The sequence below is a fragment of the Giraffa tippelskirchi genome, chromosome 1 (genome assembly GCF_054371585.1).
Source record: "Giraffa tippelskirchi isolate mGirTip1 chromosome 1, T2T-mGirTip1v1.2.pri, whole genome shotgun sequence".
Classification (NCBI taxonomy): Eukaryota; Metazoa; Chordata; class Mammalia; order Artiodactyla; family Giraffidae; genus Giraffa; species Giraffa tippelskirchi.
Window position 1 is genome coordinate 2,278,004 of NC_137275.1, and position 16,380 is coordinate 2,294,383.

The window sequence follows — 16,380 nt, forward strand, 5'->3', positions numbered from 1 at the left end:
GCGCAGGGCGTGGCCGGGCCTCCTGTCGGGCCTGTGGGCAGGGGGCAGGGGCGACGGGGCAGCCGGGCGCTGGCAGGCGGACGCTGGGCGGGACTGAGAGCTGCCGCCTGGCCAGGCAGAAACAGCCTCGTCTGTCCCTTTGTAGTTAGATTTGTCAGATAAAACCTGCTGGGCAGTATTTGGGGCCTACTTTGACTAAAAAGTTATTTGTATTTTTATCTGAAATTCAAATTTAACTGAATGTCCTTTATTTTTATTTGCTAAACCCAGTAACTTAATTTATATCCTCCCTTCGCCAGGTTTAAACACCACAAACAGAAATAAATACCAAGCACAGATAAAAAGGGAACGTCAAAGAATAATGGGAAGGGAAAAGAGATGGTTTAACCTCCAGTAGTTCAAGATTATTGAGCCAGATTTTGTTTCTGGAGTCAGAAATAGCCCCGCAGTCCCGTCAGCTGTAGATCCTGAAACGCCGTGGCTTCGGCTCGTCCGGCTTGCTTTTCCCCAGCCGGTTACTGCCAGGCTGGTGCCCCGAGCCAGCCGGGAGCTGGTGGGTGGGGTCTGCCTGCCGACGGCTGGAGTAGGTCAGCACCCACTTTTGGACCCGCCTTCCACTCAGGCCTGGCTGTGGGGGGCCGGGTGGGAGCGAGGGGGCTCCTGGTTGGCGTGCTGCTTCTGGACAGTCAGGGCTTCTGGGTTCACGGCCTCCATGTGACACGTGGACCCGAGCTGATGTTTCTGCTGCTTCTTACAACTGTCATGTGGTGGGTGGGCAGGCTTGAGGAGGACTCGAGGAGGAACGGGGGCAGACTGAGCCAAGGAGCGGCGGAGGGAGGTGAGGGGGTAGGTTCCGGAAAGAGCGGTTTTTCAAATGGGCTCCGGGCTGCGGGGGCCCTCCTGTGTGTCCCCCCACGTCCGCGTGTGGTCGCATCGGCCTGTTGAGCTGTTTTGTCCCTTGGGGTGGCTGGCCCCGGAGGGCGGGCCGTCCCTGGTCCCCTGATTGTGCCTGTCTCCCTACTGCTGCCGCGGGGGCCCCCGGCCGGCTACTGGGTGGACGAATGAGTGAGCGCGCAGGCTGGTCACGGGTGCTGACGCTGGACCTGCTCGGCTGGGCACTGAGGCTTGGGCAGGGCCCTGGGAGCATCTGGGGGGGCAGGGTGGCATGGGGCGGGGCCAGCAGTGTGATCTCCTGCAGGTGCCAGCAGCCCCCGCCCGGCCATCCCCGCCTGTCCCCGCCCCCACCCTGGCCGGGATCACCCCTGCCGTTTCCCAGCTGGATGTCTGGCTGCCTGCCTTTAATTGAGACCTTTATGAAATTCCTTTGTGTGTAGAGAGTGTTCTTGTGACATGAGTCAAAGACTTACTCCAGAGTGCACGCATCCCAGTGTCTCCATTATCCCAGCACACTGGAGCACAGCGCCCAGGGCTAGCAGAGGGTCCCTGGTCCACAGTGAAGCCCATGTGCGCGATGCCCAGGGGTTGCAGAGGGTCCCTGGTCCACAGTGAAGCCCATGTGCTCGGGAGCGCGATGCCCAGGGGTAGCAGAGGTTCCCTGGTCCACAGTGAAGCCCATGTGCGCAGGGGGGGGCCTCTGGACCTGGGCGCCTGGCCGCAGCATGGGATCTTCGTGTCCTCCGAGCTGCAGGGGTCTGGCCCCTCAGTGCCTATGCCAGCCCAACCGGAGGCACCTGCTCGTCAGAGGGCTTAGGTTTAAAAAATAAATTTTTTTTAACTTAAATTTTTTTGTTGAGGCACAGTTAATTTGCAGTGTCTTACACCTTTATTTTTTTCTTTTAGATGAGAGAGATCGCAAACATTTGCTTCTCTTCATTGGTTATCATGTGGATTGTTCACGATGTAAACTTTATATAGCATTAGAGTCACTCAGAAAGATGTAATCCAGTAATACATCTGAGCCAGTAACATGGACCTTTGTGATTTAAAACAGTGTCTTTTCTGCTAAGTCTAGACTCTCTTCTCCACTTGGAGAAAAGGCAGAGGGCTGGCGAGCGGGGCTGCTTGGGCGAGGCCTGGCGTAGCAGGGGCGCCAGGGACGGTGATGAAATATTCAGGCCGCCCGGGAGGTGTCTGGTTCCTGGGCCCTTCTGCTCTGCGCGCGTCGGGTGCCGCACGGCGGTGTAGCTGAGCTGCGCTCGCCCGTCCCACAGAGGGAAGAGAGAACAGGGTATAAGACGGCCCGTGGTGTCTTCTCGTGGAGGAAGATGGAGCTGAATGAGTTTAAAGCTGGTGTCCTAGCCTTTCTTTAGGCGGTACGTATGGCATCAGCATCACTGTACGTCTTCAACTTTACATTATTTTTGGAGTTCCATGTCCTTTTCACATTATTAGACCGTGAGTAGTAATTGTGTACATTTTCCTGAGGCGTTTTGTATTCTTAACTCTGCCAGTCTTTCATTTCCTCTCTCTCTTAGTTTTTTCTCCTCTTTCCTAGTTGTTTATATTTGCTGTATCTCCTAATTCTGAGAGCTACTTCGCTGTTTCATGTTTTTCTTTTTTTAATTTGAGGGATAATTGCTTTACAGAACTTTGTTGTTTTCTGCCAAGTACTGTCATGAATCAGGCATAGATACACACACACCTCTCCATCCCTCGTGGACGTGTGGCTGCCTGGTGTGACCTGGCTCTTGCTGAGCTGAGATGGATGTGCCCCCCGAGGACAGAGCCAGGGCTTCTGCTCCGCATCTCTGCAGCCTGGCCTCTTGGTATCTCTGGGCTTAAAGTGTTAAAACCTTAAAAACTGACATTTAAAAAGAACCCCCACAAAAAACCCTGCATAATAACCAATTGCAAAGCTGGAACGTTTTATATGTTGCACTCTGTTCAGTCCATCATAAATTATTCAACAACCATGCATCCCAATAATCTGGGGAGCTGCTGACCTGCTTCCTGAACTTAATGTTCAAATCTGGGAGGTGAAGCACTCTAGGAATTGAGACAGGCCGTTTGAGAAGCAGGTAGATAATTTTTGTTAGCAGGAATGCTTCAGGGGAGGCCAGCTTCTACACTGGCATTTGCTTGCATGCTAATGTAAAAGGAGGGGGCAGCCAGGGTCTGGTTAAGAGCCCAAACTGAAGTCAGTCCGCCCGAGTTGAATCCTAACTCTTGTCTTTGGTCATGGTTGTAGGCGAGGAGCCCGAGCCTCGGTTTCTTCTTCTGTGAAATGGGACTGTTGAGACACCGATTGACCAGGTCGTCATCCGATAGTAATCATTTTTATTAGCCGATTTTCCCCATTTCCAGTTAGTTTATCTCTGGTTTATGCAGCATGATTCCCTTAATCATCTCATCACAGATGAGATTTGAGGGGAAAAATGCTTAATCAATGCATTGCTGCTTAGAAATCAACATCGTGCTGTTTTGTGTGTGTTTGCAGCGGGAATGGGGACGAATCAAGTGACAGCATTCATGGATTGGATTCAGTTCAGTCACTCAGTCGTGTCCGACCCTTTGCGACCCCACAGACTGCAGCACGCAGGCCTCCCTGTCCTTCACCAACTCCTGGAGCTTGCTCAAACTCATGTCCATCGAGTCGGTGATGCCATCCAACCATGTCATCCTCTGTTGCCCCCTTCTCCTCCTGCCTTCTGTCTTTCCCAGCATCAGGGTCTTTCCCAGTGAGTCAGTTCTTCCCATCGGGTGGCCAAAGTATTGGAGTTTCAGCTTCAGCATCAGCCCTTCCAATGAATATTCAGGACTGATTTCCTTTAGGATGGACTGGTTGGATCTTCTTGCAGTCCAAGGGACTCTCAAGAGTCTTCTCCAACACCACAGTTGAAAAGCATCAGTTCTTCGGTGCGCAGCTTTCTTTATAGTCCAACTCTCACATCCATACATGACCACTGGAAAAACCATAGCCTTGACTAGACGGACCTTTGTCAGCAAAGTTATGTCTCTGCTTTTTAATATGCTGTCTAGGTTTTCTTCCAAAGAGCAAGTGTCTTTTAATTGCATGGTAGCAGTCACCATCTACAGTGATTTTGGAGCCCCAAAAAATGAAGTCTGTCACTGTTTCCATTGTTTCTCCATCTATTTCCCATGAAGTGATAGGACTAGATGCCATGATCTTAGTTTTCTGAATGTTGAGTTTTAAGCCAACTTTTTCATTCTCCTCTTTCACTTTCATCAAGAGGCTCTTTAGTTCCTCTTCACGTTCTGCCATAAGGGTGGTGTCATCTGCATATCTGAGGTTATTGATATTTCTCCCAGCAATGTTGATTCCAGCTTGTGCTTCATCCAGTCCAGTGTTTCTCTGCATATAAGTTAAATAAGCAGGGTGACAATATACAGCCTTGCGGTACTCCTTTCCCAATTTGGAGGTTGGCCTTGGGGTGATGGCTGGGTGCGGTGCGGAGGACCAAGCTCGCCGTCACGATGCTCGGTGGCCTCGGAGCATGCACATCCGGGTCACTCGTGGCCACTGGTGGGCCTCACGACCTTGCTGGCTGGCGCCAGAGGCCTTCTTTGCTGCGTGGTTTCTAAGGGCAGCTCACCGCCTGGCAGCTGACCTTCCTTGGAGCAAGTGAGGGAGGGGTGAGCAGGGGAGCCTTTGAAAGCGACCTCTCCTCATGTCGGCATGTTCGGTTGGTTGAAGGGGACCCTGTTGGGGCCTGCCCTTGGGGGAGGGAACTGGCAAGAGTGGGCAACCGGGCGCAGGGTCACTGGGGCCTCTGGGAGGCCTGTGTCTGTGTGCAGCCCGTGGCCTCAGTGACCCATGCCTCCCACAGGCAAGACCCACGCCCCCCAAGACTCTCACAGGAGGCTCCCCAGTGGTGGTCCCCTGAGTGCTGTGCCGGGGGTGCCCTCCTCTCCATCACAGAGCTGAACTGAGGAGACCGGCGCTCAGCCCCTGCCCCTCAGCAGTAGGCAGTGTTGGGACAGACGCGGGATGACCCCATAGACGCTCCTCAAAAGCGACGTGCAGGCGTCCCGGGCACGGCCCCGACAAGCTGGAAGCTCCCTGATCCGAAGGTCCGGGGACACTGGCTCTAGCTCCACCTTCCCGCTTCAGGAGGATGGCACACGCTTGCCTGCTGCCCCGGGTGCGGGGGCCCAGCGCCTTGGGGGCTGGACTCTGCTGTCCTCAGAACTTGCTGTCAGGTTCTCGTCCTTCGTGCAAGACTTTTCCCTCTGAAGGTTTGGGGGGACTTTTTCACTTTTCCTGCTTAGCAGGGTGAGTGCTTTTTCACTTATCCTTCACTTTTTCACTTGATGGCCCTTTGAATTGGAAGGTTCTTGTCTATCTGTAGCTCTGGGAAATGGTCCATTAATTTTTGAACCAACTAGGCAAGCAGGTGTTATTGGGCAAACTTTGACCACCACTAATGAACTCAGTCCGTCCCTCCACCCACCCGCTCTCCACCCCCTGCTCACCCATCCTCCCGTCCCGTCTGTCCACCCACCTATCCATCCACTCCTCCATCCCCCGTCCATCCCTCTATCCACACATCCATCTCTTCATCCGTCTCCCCATCCGTCTTCTCATCCTCCGTCCGTTCCTCTGTCCCCCATCCACCATACGTCTGTCTATTCATCCTCCCATCCATCCCTCCATCCCCCGTCCATCCCTCCATTTATTCTTCCGTTCTGCCATCAGTCCTCCCGTCTGTTCTTCCCCATCCATTCCCACGTCCTCCCCAGCCATCCATATATCCCTCCATTCTCCAGTCCACCTCCCCATTCCCCATCTGTCCTTCCCTCCACCCGTCCACCCGTAACTGGAGCGGTGTTCCCTGGCGCTGTGGTAACCAGCTGCTTGTGCAGAAGCAGCCTGGTTGCAGACACTCCTGGAGATTTGGCATAACCTGTGGCTTGGGACTTGTAATGAACTGCCGAGCTTATCTCTGTCTGAGCCTGGTGGCCTGTGTTTCCTGAGTTTGTGGGGGGCGGGGGTGGGGATGGGGGTGGGGTGGGGCGGCGGGGTCTTCTCTTTCTTTTAACCACTGTAGGATCCCTCTGCTATTTCTTACACTTGCTTTCTCTCCTTTCCCACTGTGTTGTTTTTTTTTTTTTAAGTCAAATGAGGTCAAACATCCCACCAAAAGCTAAAGTCTGGCTTCGATTTCAACTCCTTCTAAGGTTCTCCAGAGATAATTTTGTGTTCCCACGTAATCTACAATTTAAGTCACCCAACCCCAAACACACACTGCACGTTTGGGAAACCCTCCCAGGCTGCCTTACGGACGGCGCAGGGACAGAGAGCGGAGAGGGCTGCTCGTCCTCTGCTTCCCTCCGCAGGCGCCCCGGACCCGTCCTCTCAGCCTCTCCTTTTCCTGCGGCGCCCTGCTCCGCTGTGGACACGGCCCTGGACTGTCCTCCCGCCCTGGGTTGTCTGTGGGTTTTTGCAGACTCTTTGCATGGTTGTTCCTTGTTTGTGATAACCTTTGCTTGAGGCTGCATCTCTTTTGTTTTGTTTTGCTTTTTGCAGGGCAAATTATTTATTTACAAAGTATGCTGCTGCTGCTGCTGCTAAGTCGCTTCAGTCGTGTCCGACTCTGTGCGACCCCACAGACGGCCGCCCACCAGGCTCCGCTGTCCCTGGGATTCTCCAGGCAAGAACACTGGAGTAGGTTGCCATCCCTTTCTCCAATGCATGAAAGGGAAAAGTGAAAGGGAAGTCGCTCAGTCGTGTCTGACCCCTAGCGACCCCGTGGCCTGCAGCCCCCCCGGCTCCTCTGTCCATGGGATCCTCCAGGCGAGAGGACTGGAGTGGGGCGCCATTGCCTTCTCCGATAGTTGATGTACAAAATCATGTGAGTTACAGGTGTACAATATAGTGAGTCACAATTTTAAAGGTACTATTCCATTTATAGTTATTATAAAATATTGGTTATATTCCCTGTGCTGTACAGTATATCTTTGTAGTTTATTTTATACATAACAGTTTGTACATCCTAATCCTCCACCTCTATGTTGCCCCTTCACATTCCTCTCCTCACTAGTAACCACTATTTTATTCTCTGTGTCTGCTTCTTTTTTGTTATAATCACAGGTTATTGTATTTTTTAGATTCCACATATAGTGATATTATAATATAAATGGTATTCCGCATGTAAGTGATAAGTATTTGTCTTTCTCTAACTTATTTCACTTACATAATACCCTCCAAATCCATCCATGTTGTTGCAAATGGCCAGATTTCACTCTTTTTTAATGACTGAGTAGTGTTCCATTGCGTGTACTGACCACATCTTCCTTATCTATTTGTCTGTTGTTGGACACTTACTTTGCTTCCATGTTCTGGCTACTGTAAATAATGCTGCTGTGAACATTGGGGTGCCTGTATCTTTTTGAGTTTGAGTTTTTTTTTGGGGGGGGTATATACCCAGGAGTGGTATTGATAGATCATATGATAGTTCAATTTTTAGTTTTTTGAGCAGCCTCCATACTGGTTTCCACAGTGACTGCACCGGTTTACATCCTGACCAACAGTGTGTGAGGTTTCCCTTTTCTCCACATCTTTGCCAACATTTGTCATTCGTGTTCTTTTTCTATGATGGCCATTCTGACAGGTGTGAGGTGGTACCTCACTGTGGTTTTGATTTGCATTTCCCTGATGACCAGTGATGTTGAGCATCTTTTCTTGTGCCTGTTGGCCATCTGCACTTCTTCTTTGGAAAAATGTCTATTCAGTTCTTCTACCCGCTTTTTTAATCAGATTTTTTTTTGATGTTAAGTTGTATTAGCTATTTGTGTATTTTGGATATTAACCCCTTACTGGTCATATCATTTGCAAATACTTTCTCCCATTCAGTAGGTTATCTTTTCATTTTGTCGATAGTTTCCTTTGCTGTGCAAAAGCTTCTAAATTTAATTAGGCTCCATTTGTTTATTTTTACTTTTATTTCCTTTGCTAAGGAAATGGGTTAAAAATATCGCTATGATTTATGTCAAAGAGTGTTCTGCGTATGTTTTCATGTAGGAGTGTTTTGGTTTCTGGCCTTACCTTTAGGGTTTTAATCCTTTTTGAGTTTATTTTTGTATGTGGTGTTAGAGAACGTACTAATTTTATCCATTCACGTGAAGCTCTCCAGTTGTCTCAGCACTGCTGACAGGATTCTTTTCTCCACTGTATACTCTTTCCCCCTTTGTTGTAGATTAGTTGACCATGAGTGTGTGTGGTTGTTTCTGGGCTCACGGTTCTGCTCCATTGATCTATGTGTTGGTTTTCGTGCCAGTGCCACGCTGTTTTGATTCCTGTAGCTTTGCAGTGTAGTCTGAAGTCAGGGCGTGTGATTCCTCCAGCTCTCTTCTACTTCCTCAGAATTGTTTTGGGTATTCAGGGTCTTTTGTGTTTCAATAGAAAATTTAAACTTGTTTTATTTCTGTGAAAAATGGCTTTGGCATTTTAAGAGGGATTGCGTTGAAACTGTAGATTACTTTGTGTAGAGTGGACATTTTAACAGTGTTAATTCTTCCAGTCTGTGAACATGGTATATATTTCCATCTGTTTGTGTTGTCTTCCATTTCTTTCACTGGTGTCTTATATTTTTCTGAGTATAGGTCTTTTCCTCCTTAGGTGGGTTTATTCATAACTATTTTATTCCTTCTGATGTGATGGTAAATGCGATTGTTTCCTTAGTTTCTCTTTCTGATAGTTCATTGTTGGTGAATATAAATGCAATAGGTTTCTGTGTATTAATTTTGTATCCTGCAACTTTATCAAATCATTGATGAGCTCTAGTAGTTTTCTGGTGGTGTCTTTAGAATTTTCTCAGTATAGTATCATATCATCTGCAAAGTTTTACTTCTTCCTTTCCAGTTTGGATTCCTTTTCTTTCTTTTTCTTTTCTGATCGCTGTGGCTAGGACTTCCAAGACTGTGTTGAATAAAAGTGGTGAGAGTGGGCATCCTTGTCTTGCTCCTGATCTTAGAGGGAATGCTTTCAGCTTTTCACCACTGAGTACGATCTTAGCTGTGAATTTGTCATATATGACCTTTATTATGTTGAGGTAGATTCTCTCTATGCCTACTTTCTGGAGAGTTTTTTTTTTTAATCATAAATGGATGTTGAATTTTGTCAGAAGCTTTTTCTGTGCCTATGGAGATTATCATATTGTTTTTATTCTTCAGTTTGTTAATGTGGTCTATCACAATGATTGATTTGCAGATTCGGAAAGATCCTGGCATCCTTGGGATAAATCCCACTTGATCACGGTGTACGATCCCTTCTAATGTGTTGTTGGATTCAGTTTGCTAATATTTTGTTGAGGATTTTTGCATCTGTATTCATCAGTGATACTGGCCTTTAATTTTTTATTCTTGTGATATATTTGTCTGATTTTGGTATCAGGGTGGTGCTGGCTTCATAGAATGAATCCACAAGTGTTCCTTTCTCTGCAGTTGAAAATGCATCTGTGTGACTCTCCACTTGTCCTGATCGGGGTCTCGAGAGTCTTTCTGGGAGCCCCCAGTTGTGTTGGCAACACCCCCACCCCTCCGCTATGCGACTGAGGAGGTGGCGGGCCAATCATGGAGAGAGGGTGGATTTGGGGAAGAGGGTTTGTTTTGACTGTTGAGTTTGTGGTGCCCTTGAGCTTGCCCAAGAGTTGTGGGTGGAGATCAGAAGGTGGGAGACCCTGCCTGGGGTGGGTGTGATTGCCGGGGGAGGGGAGAGAAGCCACGTGGAGGTGCCTAGGGGGACGTGCACGTGCTGAATCCGCTGAGCAGTTGGGGGAGAGGACCGAGCGCGTCTGCCGGGCCGGCTCGTGTGGTCCTTGGTGGCCGGTGTGAGGGGTGTTGGGAGGCACCAGGGGCTGCTGAGAAGCTGTCCGGGGGAGTGGCCACATGGCCCTGGGGAAGGAGGCGTTTACTCCGTTCATGTTTGGAGAGGTTTGGGTATTTTCAGACCCTGGCAGGCGGTGTCCGTCCCCCCACCCCGAGGTGGTGGGGATGGCGTTGAGGGTCCAGGGGAGATGCTGGCCTGAGGAGAGGGGGAGGGTTGGCACTGCTGGGGGAGGGCTGGTCGGGGCGGGGTGGGCTGGTGGTGTTTGTCTTCTCGGTAAAGGGAGAGACGGGCTGCAGGGAGGGGAGAGCCGGCCCCCGGGTGGGTTTGGGTGGTCGTGAATGGCTGGGGGAGAGTATCGGGGTTGACGGGGTGCTGAGGGCCCTGGGGCTGTGAGTGTGACTTGGGAGAGGGGCCCCGAGGCGTGCTGTGGAGAAAGCCCGGTCACCCCCATGCGGTCCCTGGGTGGGGGCAGAGAACACGGGGGGCAGGAGCATTCCCGGGCTAACGACCAGTGGACTGGAGTGGGTGCGGGTGGGAGAGGCGGGGCGGCTGGGGGGGACCGTGCAGTGGGGTCTCCGGGGTGCAGGATCAGCGTGAGGCCAGGGAGGAGCAGGTGGACATGCATGACCTTGAGCGGGGCTGCTGGCGTGAGGAGAGGTGTGGAGAAGGCCCAGGGTGGGGCATCGGGGGATGGGAGGTGCCGGGGACAAGGGTCAGTGAGGCAGGGTGGGGGCGACGGCCCAGAGGGCACGCGGGGTGGCCGAGGCTCTGCCGGGGGACTTGGTGGGTGGGTGGGCAGAGGGGAAGGGTCGTGTTTGGGCGTCAGCGTGCAGAGAGAGATGACAGGCGGCTGAGAGCTCGGGAAACGGGGTTGGCACTGAGGAGAGAGTTCAGCAAGCAGTCAGGCCTCGGGGTCACCCACGTGGGGGCTTTGAGTTCAGAGAGGAAATGAGTCCTCAGGGAGAGGGGACAGGGACGGGGAGCTGGCAGCAGCGATCTGCAGGGAGCGCGGCCGGGGGTGCTGCCTCCCGGGTCCCCTGGGAGCTGCTGGCAGGGCTGCAGACACCCTCAGAAGCTGCTGCTATCGGGGCCTCTGGTTCCTCGTCCCCTGCCCAGGGCTCTTCGCAGGAAGGGACCGTTCCCTCCTGACAGCCCTGTGTCTGGCCCCGTCCAGCGCGTAGCAGGCTCCTGGTGACACCGATGAACAGGTGACAGGCCTTACTGACATTGGCGGGCGGTAAGTCAGAGGCAGGCCGTGGAAAAGGGGCCCTTTCAGGACGAAAGCTGGGCGAGGGCGCTGCTGGCTGGTGGCGGTGCGTGGCCTTGACGAGCGCAGCCGCCTGGTCCTCCCGGGTAGTTCGGGCCCCGCGGCTCGGGGAGGCACGTGAGCTGGAGTGGCCGTGGAGCAGGGCTGGAATGGACTGGGGGACGAGGCGGCTGGGCGCAGGGCGGTCAGCGTGCATCTGGTGTGTCTCCGGGGGTGTGTATGTCCCCGAGGGGTGTCTGGGGGAGGCGGTGCCTGGCGGGTGTTGATGTCAGCAGCCAGGGTGGTTGTTGGAGCTCCCTGCTGGGAAAGGGTGGCGTTGGGGGTGGGTTTGAGGTGCAGGGGTCTGCTGGTGGTCTCCTTCCAGCATGGCTCCTCTTCCTCTAGGAAGCCCTTTGTGTGGGGATGGGGAAGCCCACAACAGCAGGTTCAAGCCCACTTCTGATGCTGAGCAGTTCTGCAGCTGAAGACAAGTTACTTCTTTGTGCCTCTCTTTCCTCATCTGCAAAATGGGAATAGCAGTCATACCTACCTCAGAGTGACATCTTACACACACGCCTTCCCAACTATAAAGTCCCCAGAACAGAGCTGCCAGGAGTCCAGAATCAGTGCCTCCCGGAGGCCCCCGGAGGCCCACCCCCCACCTTCCAGGCCCAGCGCTCTGCTCTCTGCTGCCCTCATCAAGGCCTCTCTCTGACTCCCACCTCCTGCCTCCCTCTGATGAGGACCCTGTGGTCATGTCCTCCCCCACCCCGTGAATCCAGGGGGACCTCCCATCCCGGGACCCTTCCCCTCATCACATCTGCAGGGTCCCCTTGGCCACGTGAGGTGACGGGTTCCAGGGATCCGGATGTGGGCAGCTCTGGGGCCTTTTTCAGCCCACACCCCTTCAGGAGACCCAGTGGGAAGAGTGAAGCACAGCGCCTGGCAGACTTTAATATACACATTTTCAGTGATGGGATATTAATTCCAGTCATCATATCTAAATGATTAATTTGGCATCACTTAGATATTAAATAATATGGTAGTTTAGAAATAAATTATTCTTTGTTCATCTTAAAATAATTAAACATACATCCTGCAGACTGTTGTTCTCTCATCCTTGAAGCTGCGCTTGTGGTCGTATGATAATATGCTTTCCATTTTGTCCAGTTCTTTCACTTTTTTGGTGTGGATGCATCAGTTACTTTGTGTTAGGCTTCTGTTACTGGAAACTGTTTCCCAAGACCTGAGAATTTCTTCTGACAATGTTAAAACAATTGTTTAAAAAACATACACTCTTTAAAAAAACACGTTCTATTATATCTTGGATCTTCACAGTATAATTTACTCAGTGTGTTGGTTTTGGAAGTGACCTTTAAAGGGTTTTGTGAGGAGAGGGGTCCTCCCAGTGGGCCTGACGGCCGTCCTCCGAGAGGCCCACGTGCGGGGCTGGCCCTGGGCTGGCGTCCAGGAGCTGGGGTGTCGGGAGGGCCCCCAGCACCCCCATGGATGGGGGCTCCCTGTGCCTCCCTGCTGCATCTGTGCTCACACCCTCCTGTCTGGGGCTGGAGTTCTGTGTGCGCCCAGCAGAGGGGCCCTCGGGGCCAGCCCCCAGTAAGAACCCCGGCTCTGAGTCTGTGACGGGCTTCCCCGGGGACACGTGTCTCTGTGGGTCCGTGTGTGTCCTCGGGACGGGGTTCTGGAAGCTGAGGCCCGTCTCCCCTGGACCCCACCCCCCTGCCCCACTGGACCTTCTCCCATCGCTGGTTCTGCTTCGCAGCTCCTCGCTGTGATGGATCAGAGCACAGAGGAGATTGTGCCCAGTCCTGCGTGTCCTCCTGCTGGAACCAGGGTGGCCTTGGGGACCCCGGCCCGGGTTTGTTTCTGGTGACGGCCAGTCTTTCCATCGTGCAGTTGCCCCCCCGGGACAGTTAAGTACAGATTGCTGTGCTCTCCTCGGCCAGCCCGTCTGCTCGTCTGCTCCAGCGGGTAGCCTCCATCCTGCAGTACTTGTTTCAGACTGGCCTGTTTCCTCCACACCTCACCTTGTTCAAAATCAATTACTCAGGAGGGGGCGGCGGATGTGAGAGCAAACAAGCCCACGCCCTTTCCTGGGGGTGGACTTAGTGTGGAGGGCAGTTGTCATCAAAGGGAGGCTGGACTAGGGACGGCCACTCCGCCCTGGGCTCTGCAACCCCCCGAGGGCGGGGCAGGGGCCCACCTGAGCCGTGCGGTCCCGGGGTGCGCCTCTCGGCGTCCAGACCCGAGGGGCAGGTTCTGCTGGAGTCTGAGCCCCTCGGACCGGGGGTGGGGGTCGGAAGGACAGCAGGCCTGCGCGTTGCCCCGGGGCGGCCGCGCTGTGAGCTGCCCGTTCGTGTTTAAGCAAGCACGCCGCGCGGGGTGCAGTCTTCAGCAACCAGCTCTTTCTTCTTCCTCCCCAGGGCGCCCCTCCGAGGAGACAGCCTCGCGCCATGGGCCGGCCAGCGGGGTGAGCGATGCGCCGGGCGCGGCGGACATGTTCCGAGCGGGGGACCCGGCGCCCGCGCGCCTGCGCCCCGTGGAGGTGGCCCGGGGCCGCGCCGGCTACGGCTTCACGCTCTCGGGCCAGGCGCCCTGCGTGCTCAGCTGCGTCCTCAGGGGCAGCCCTGCCGACCTCGTGGGCCTCCGCGCCGGCGACCAGATCCTGGCCGTCAACGAGATCAACGTGAAGAAGGCGTCCCACGAAGACGTGGTGAAGTTGATCGGGAAATGCTCTGGGGTGCTGCACATGGTGGTCGCGGAGGGCGGCGGCCGCCCGGAGTCCTGCTCCAGTGACGAGGAGGGCGGCGTTTACGAAGGGAAGGGCTGGCTGAAGCCCAGGCTCGACTCCAAGGCCTTAGGAATAAACAGGGCAGAGAGAGTCGTTGAGGAAATGCAGTCGGGAGGGATTTTCAGCATGATCTTTGAGAACCCTGGCCTTCGAGCCAGCAGCTCGGAGCCCCTAAAGCTAAAGCAGAAGTCGCTTGCAGAGTCGGTGCCGGGCCGGTGTGACCTTGACCTTGCACACGAGAGTGCAAGTAATCCTCATCGCAGCCTGCCTTCTAAGGAGACGCCCAAAGCGGGGAACCACGGTTCTGCTTTTGGCGCGGGGCTGGAGGCTCCTGAGGACTTTGGGCTGGATGCAAGCATTCTCAACGTGGCCATGGTCGTGGGCTACCTGGGCTCCATCGAGCTGCCATCCACCAGCTGCAGCCTGGAGTCGGACAGCGTGCAGGCCATCCGGGGCTGCCTGCGGCGCCTGCGGGCCGAGCAAAAGATCCACTCGCTGGTGACCATGAAGGTCATGCACGACTGTGTGCAGCTGTGCACGGACAAGGCGGCCGTGCTGGCCCGCTACCCGGCCGAGAGGCTGGCCTTCAGCGCCGTGTGCCCGGACGACAGGAGGTTTTTCGGGCTGGTGACCATGCAGGCGGGCGACGACGGGAGCCTGGCGCAGGAGGAGGATGGCGTCCTGCGGACGTCCTGCCACGTGTTCATGGCGGACCCCGACCTGTTCAGCCACAAGATCCACCAGGGCATTGCCCGGCGCTTCGGCTTTGAGTGCACGGCCGACCCCGACACCAACGGCTGCCTGGAGTTCCCCGCATCCTCGCTGCCCGTCCTGCAGTTCATCTCGGTGCTCTACCGGGACATGGGCGAGCTGATCGAGGGCGTGCGGGCCCGGGCCTTTGCCGACGGGGACGCGGACGCCCACCAGAACACCAGCACCAGCAGCAACAGCGACAGCGGCATCGGGAACTTCAGCCCCGAGGACAGGAGCAGCCGCGTGCTCGTGGTGGACCTGGGCGCCGCCTCCAGCAGGCACGGCCCTGGTGGCAGCGCCTGGGAGGGCGCGGGCGGGAGGGGCCCCCAGCCCTGGGCCGCCCCCTGGAACGGGGCCTTCTGCCTCGACCCCGAGGGGGCCCCGTTAGAGGCCACCCCGCAGGCTGACAGGGGCCGGGACCTCGGTAAGCACCTGGGGCCCGCTTCACACGTGGAGGGCCCCCCGGTCCCCCTGAGGTGTCCGGTCCCGCCTTCCAGGAGGGGTGCCGCGGGCCCCGGCGGTGGCTCCAGCCAGCGGTGGCTCCCGGTCCACGTGCTGCAGGAGTGGCAGTGCGGGCACGTCAGCGACCAGGAGTCTTACACCGACTCCACAGACGGCTGGTCCAGCATCAACTGCGGCACGCTGCCCCCGCCCATGAGCAAGATTCCCGCCGACCGCTACCGTATGGAGGGCAGCCCAGCCCAGCCCCCGCCCAGCACCCAGCGGAGGGACTGGGCCAGGAAGGCCCTAGGCGTGCAGAACTTCTTCGGCCCCCATCGAAGTGTTAGGAAGACCAAGGAAGACAAAAAGGTGAGCCTGGAGGGAGGGTTGGGGAGGCGAGCATTGTTCCTGACTTGGTCAGTTACCGATGGATGCCGACACCTGTGTGGCCTGCTTCCTCCCGCCCGGCCCGGGTGGCCTCCGGCAGCCTCACGGCCCCTCCCTCGGGTGCGCCGGGGCTCTGGGTGGGGCCAGGCGGGCCTCAGGTGGGACAGGTGGCGGTGGGGGGCCGCTGAGCGCCCGGTCAGGGTGAGGCCCTCCTCCCGCTTCCCACCCTTTCCTGCTGCGTCGGGTGCCACGGGGGCAAGTTCTGGACGCTCAGCCTGTTCCCTTCGGCACAGTGAGCTTCCCCGCGGCGTTTCCTCCACCCAGCAGGTGCTGCTACGAGAAAACGCCGGGTGAAGTCAGCAGCAGACAGCTCGGGGCAGGCTTGGACTACACAGTCCAAGCGTGAGTCCCTTCGTCGTGTCCAACTCTTTGCGACCCCAGGGACTGTAGCCCGCCAGGCTCCTCTGTCCATAAGATTTCCTAGGCAAGAATACTGGAGTGAGCTACCATTTCCTCCTCCAGGGGTCTTCCTGACCCAGGGATTGAACCTGCAAAAATTGGCAGGCGGGTTCTGTACCGTCTGAGCCAGCCCGGGCCCCCAGCGAGTGCTGGCGGGAGGGCTGAGAGAGGGGTGCCGGTTGGAACAGGGGGGGCTGGCTCGCAGCTCAGGTGGTTTCAGAGGAACTGTTCTCAGAGGACCTTTGTGATTTAAAGTACCTTTTCTGTGTTTGTTCACACCTCTGTTCCCAGAAGCTGAAAATCCCAGAAGCCTCGGGAAGGTGTTGGCGGGTCGGGTGGGGTCAGAGTAGAGAAGGGGCTGGGCTGTGGGGTCCGAGGCTGTCCTCCTCGAGACCCGACCCCTTCCCAGGTCTGATGTGAAACCTCTCTTCTGGAGGGGAGAGGACAGTCTCTGAGGGTTTTACCTCCCACGACTACCGGGTGACCCTGTGCTGTGTCTGAGCGCAGACCCGTGCTTTTATAAACATAGCTGTAATC

The 16,380-nt window shown here is 55.2% G+C and overlaps 1 protein-coding gene across 9 annotated transcripts in view; it reads left to right on the plus strand.

Moving 5' to 3' along the window:
* Positions 1-16,380, plus strand: part of RGS12 (regulator of G protein signaling 12) — a 116,852-nt gene that overhangs the window by 8,349 nt on the left and 92,123 nt on the right. For 7 of the 9 annotated variants that reach the window (XR_014079635.1, XR_014079638.1, XM_081580418.1 and 4 more), the window contains exon 2: positions 13,436-15,366. The exons of the other annotated variants lie outside the window; for them this stretch is intronic. Coding sequence is in view for 5 of the 7 variants with exons in the window: in XM_081580418.1 (XP_081436544.1) it covers positions 13,510-15,366 (1,857 nt within the window). In the remaining 2 variants the exon portion in view is untranslated. The remainder of the gene's footprint in view (positions 1-13,435; positions 15,367-16,380) is intronic. 9 annotated transcript variants of the gene reach the window in all.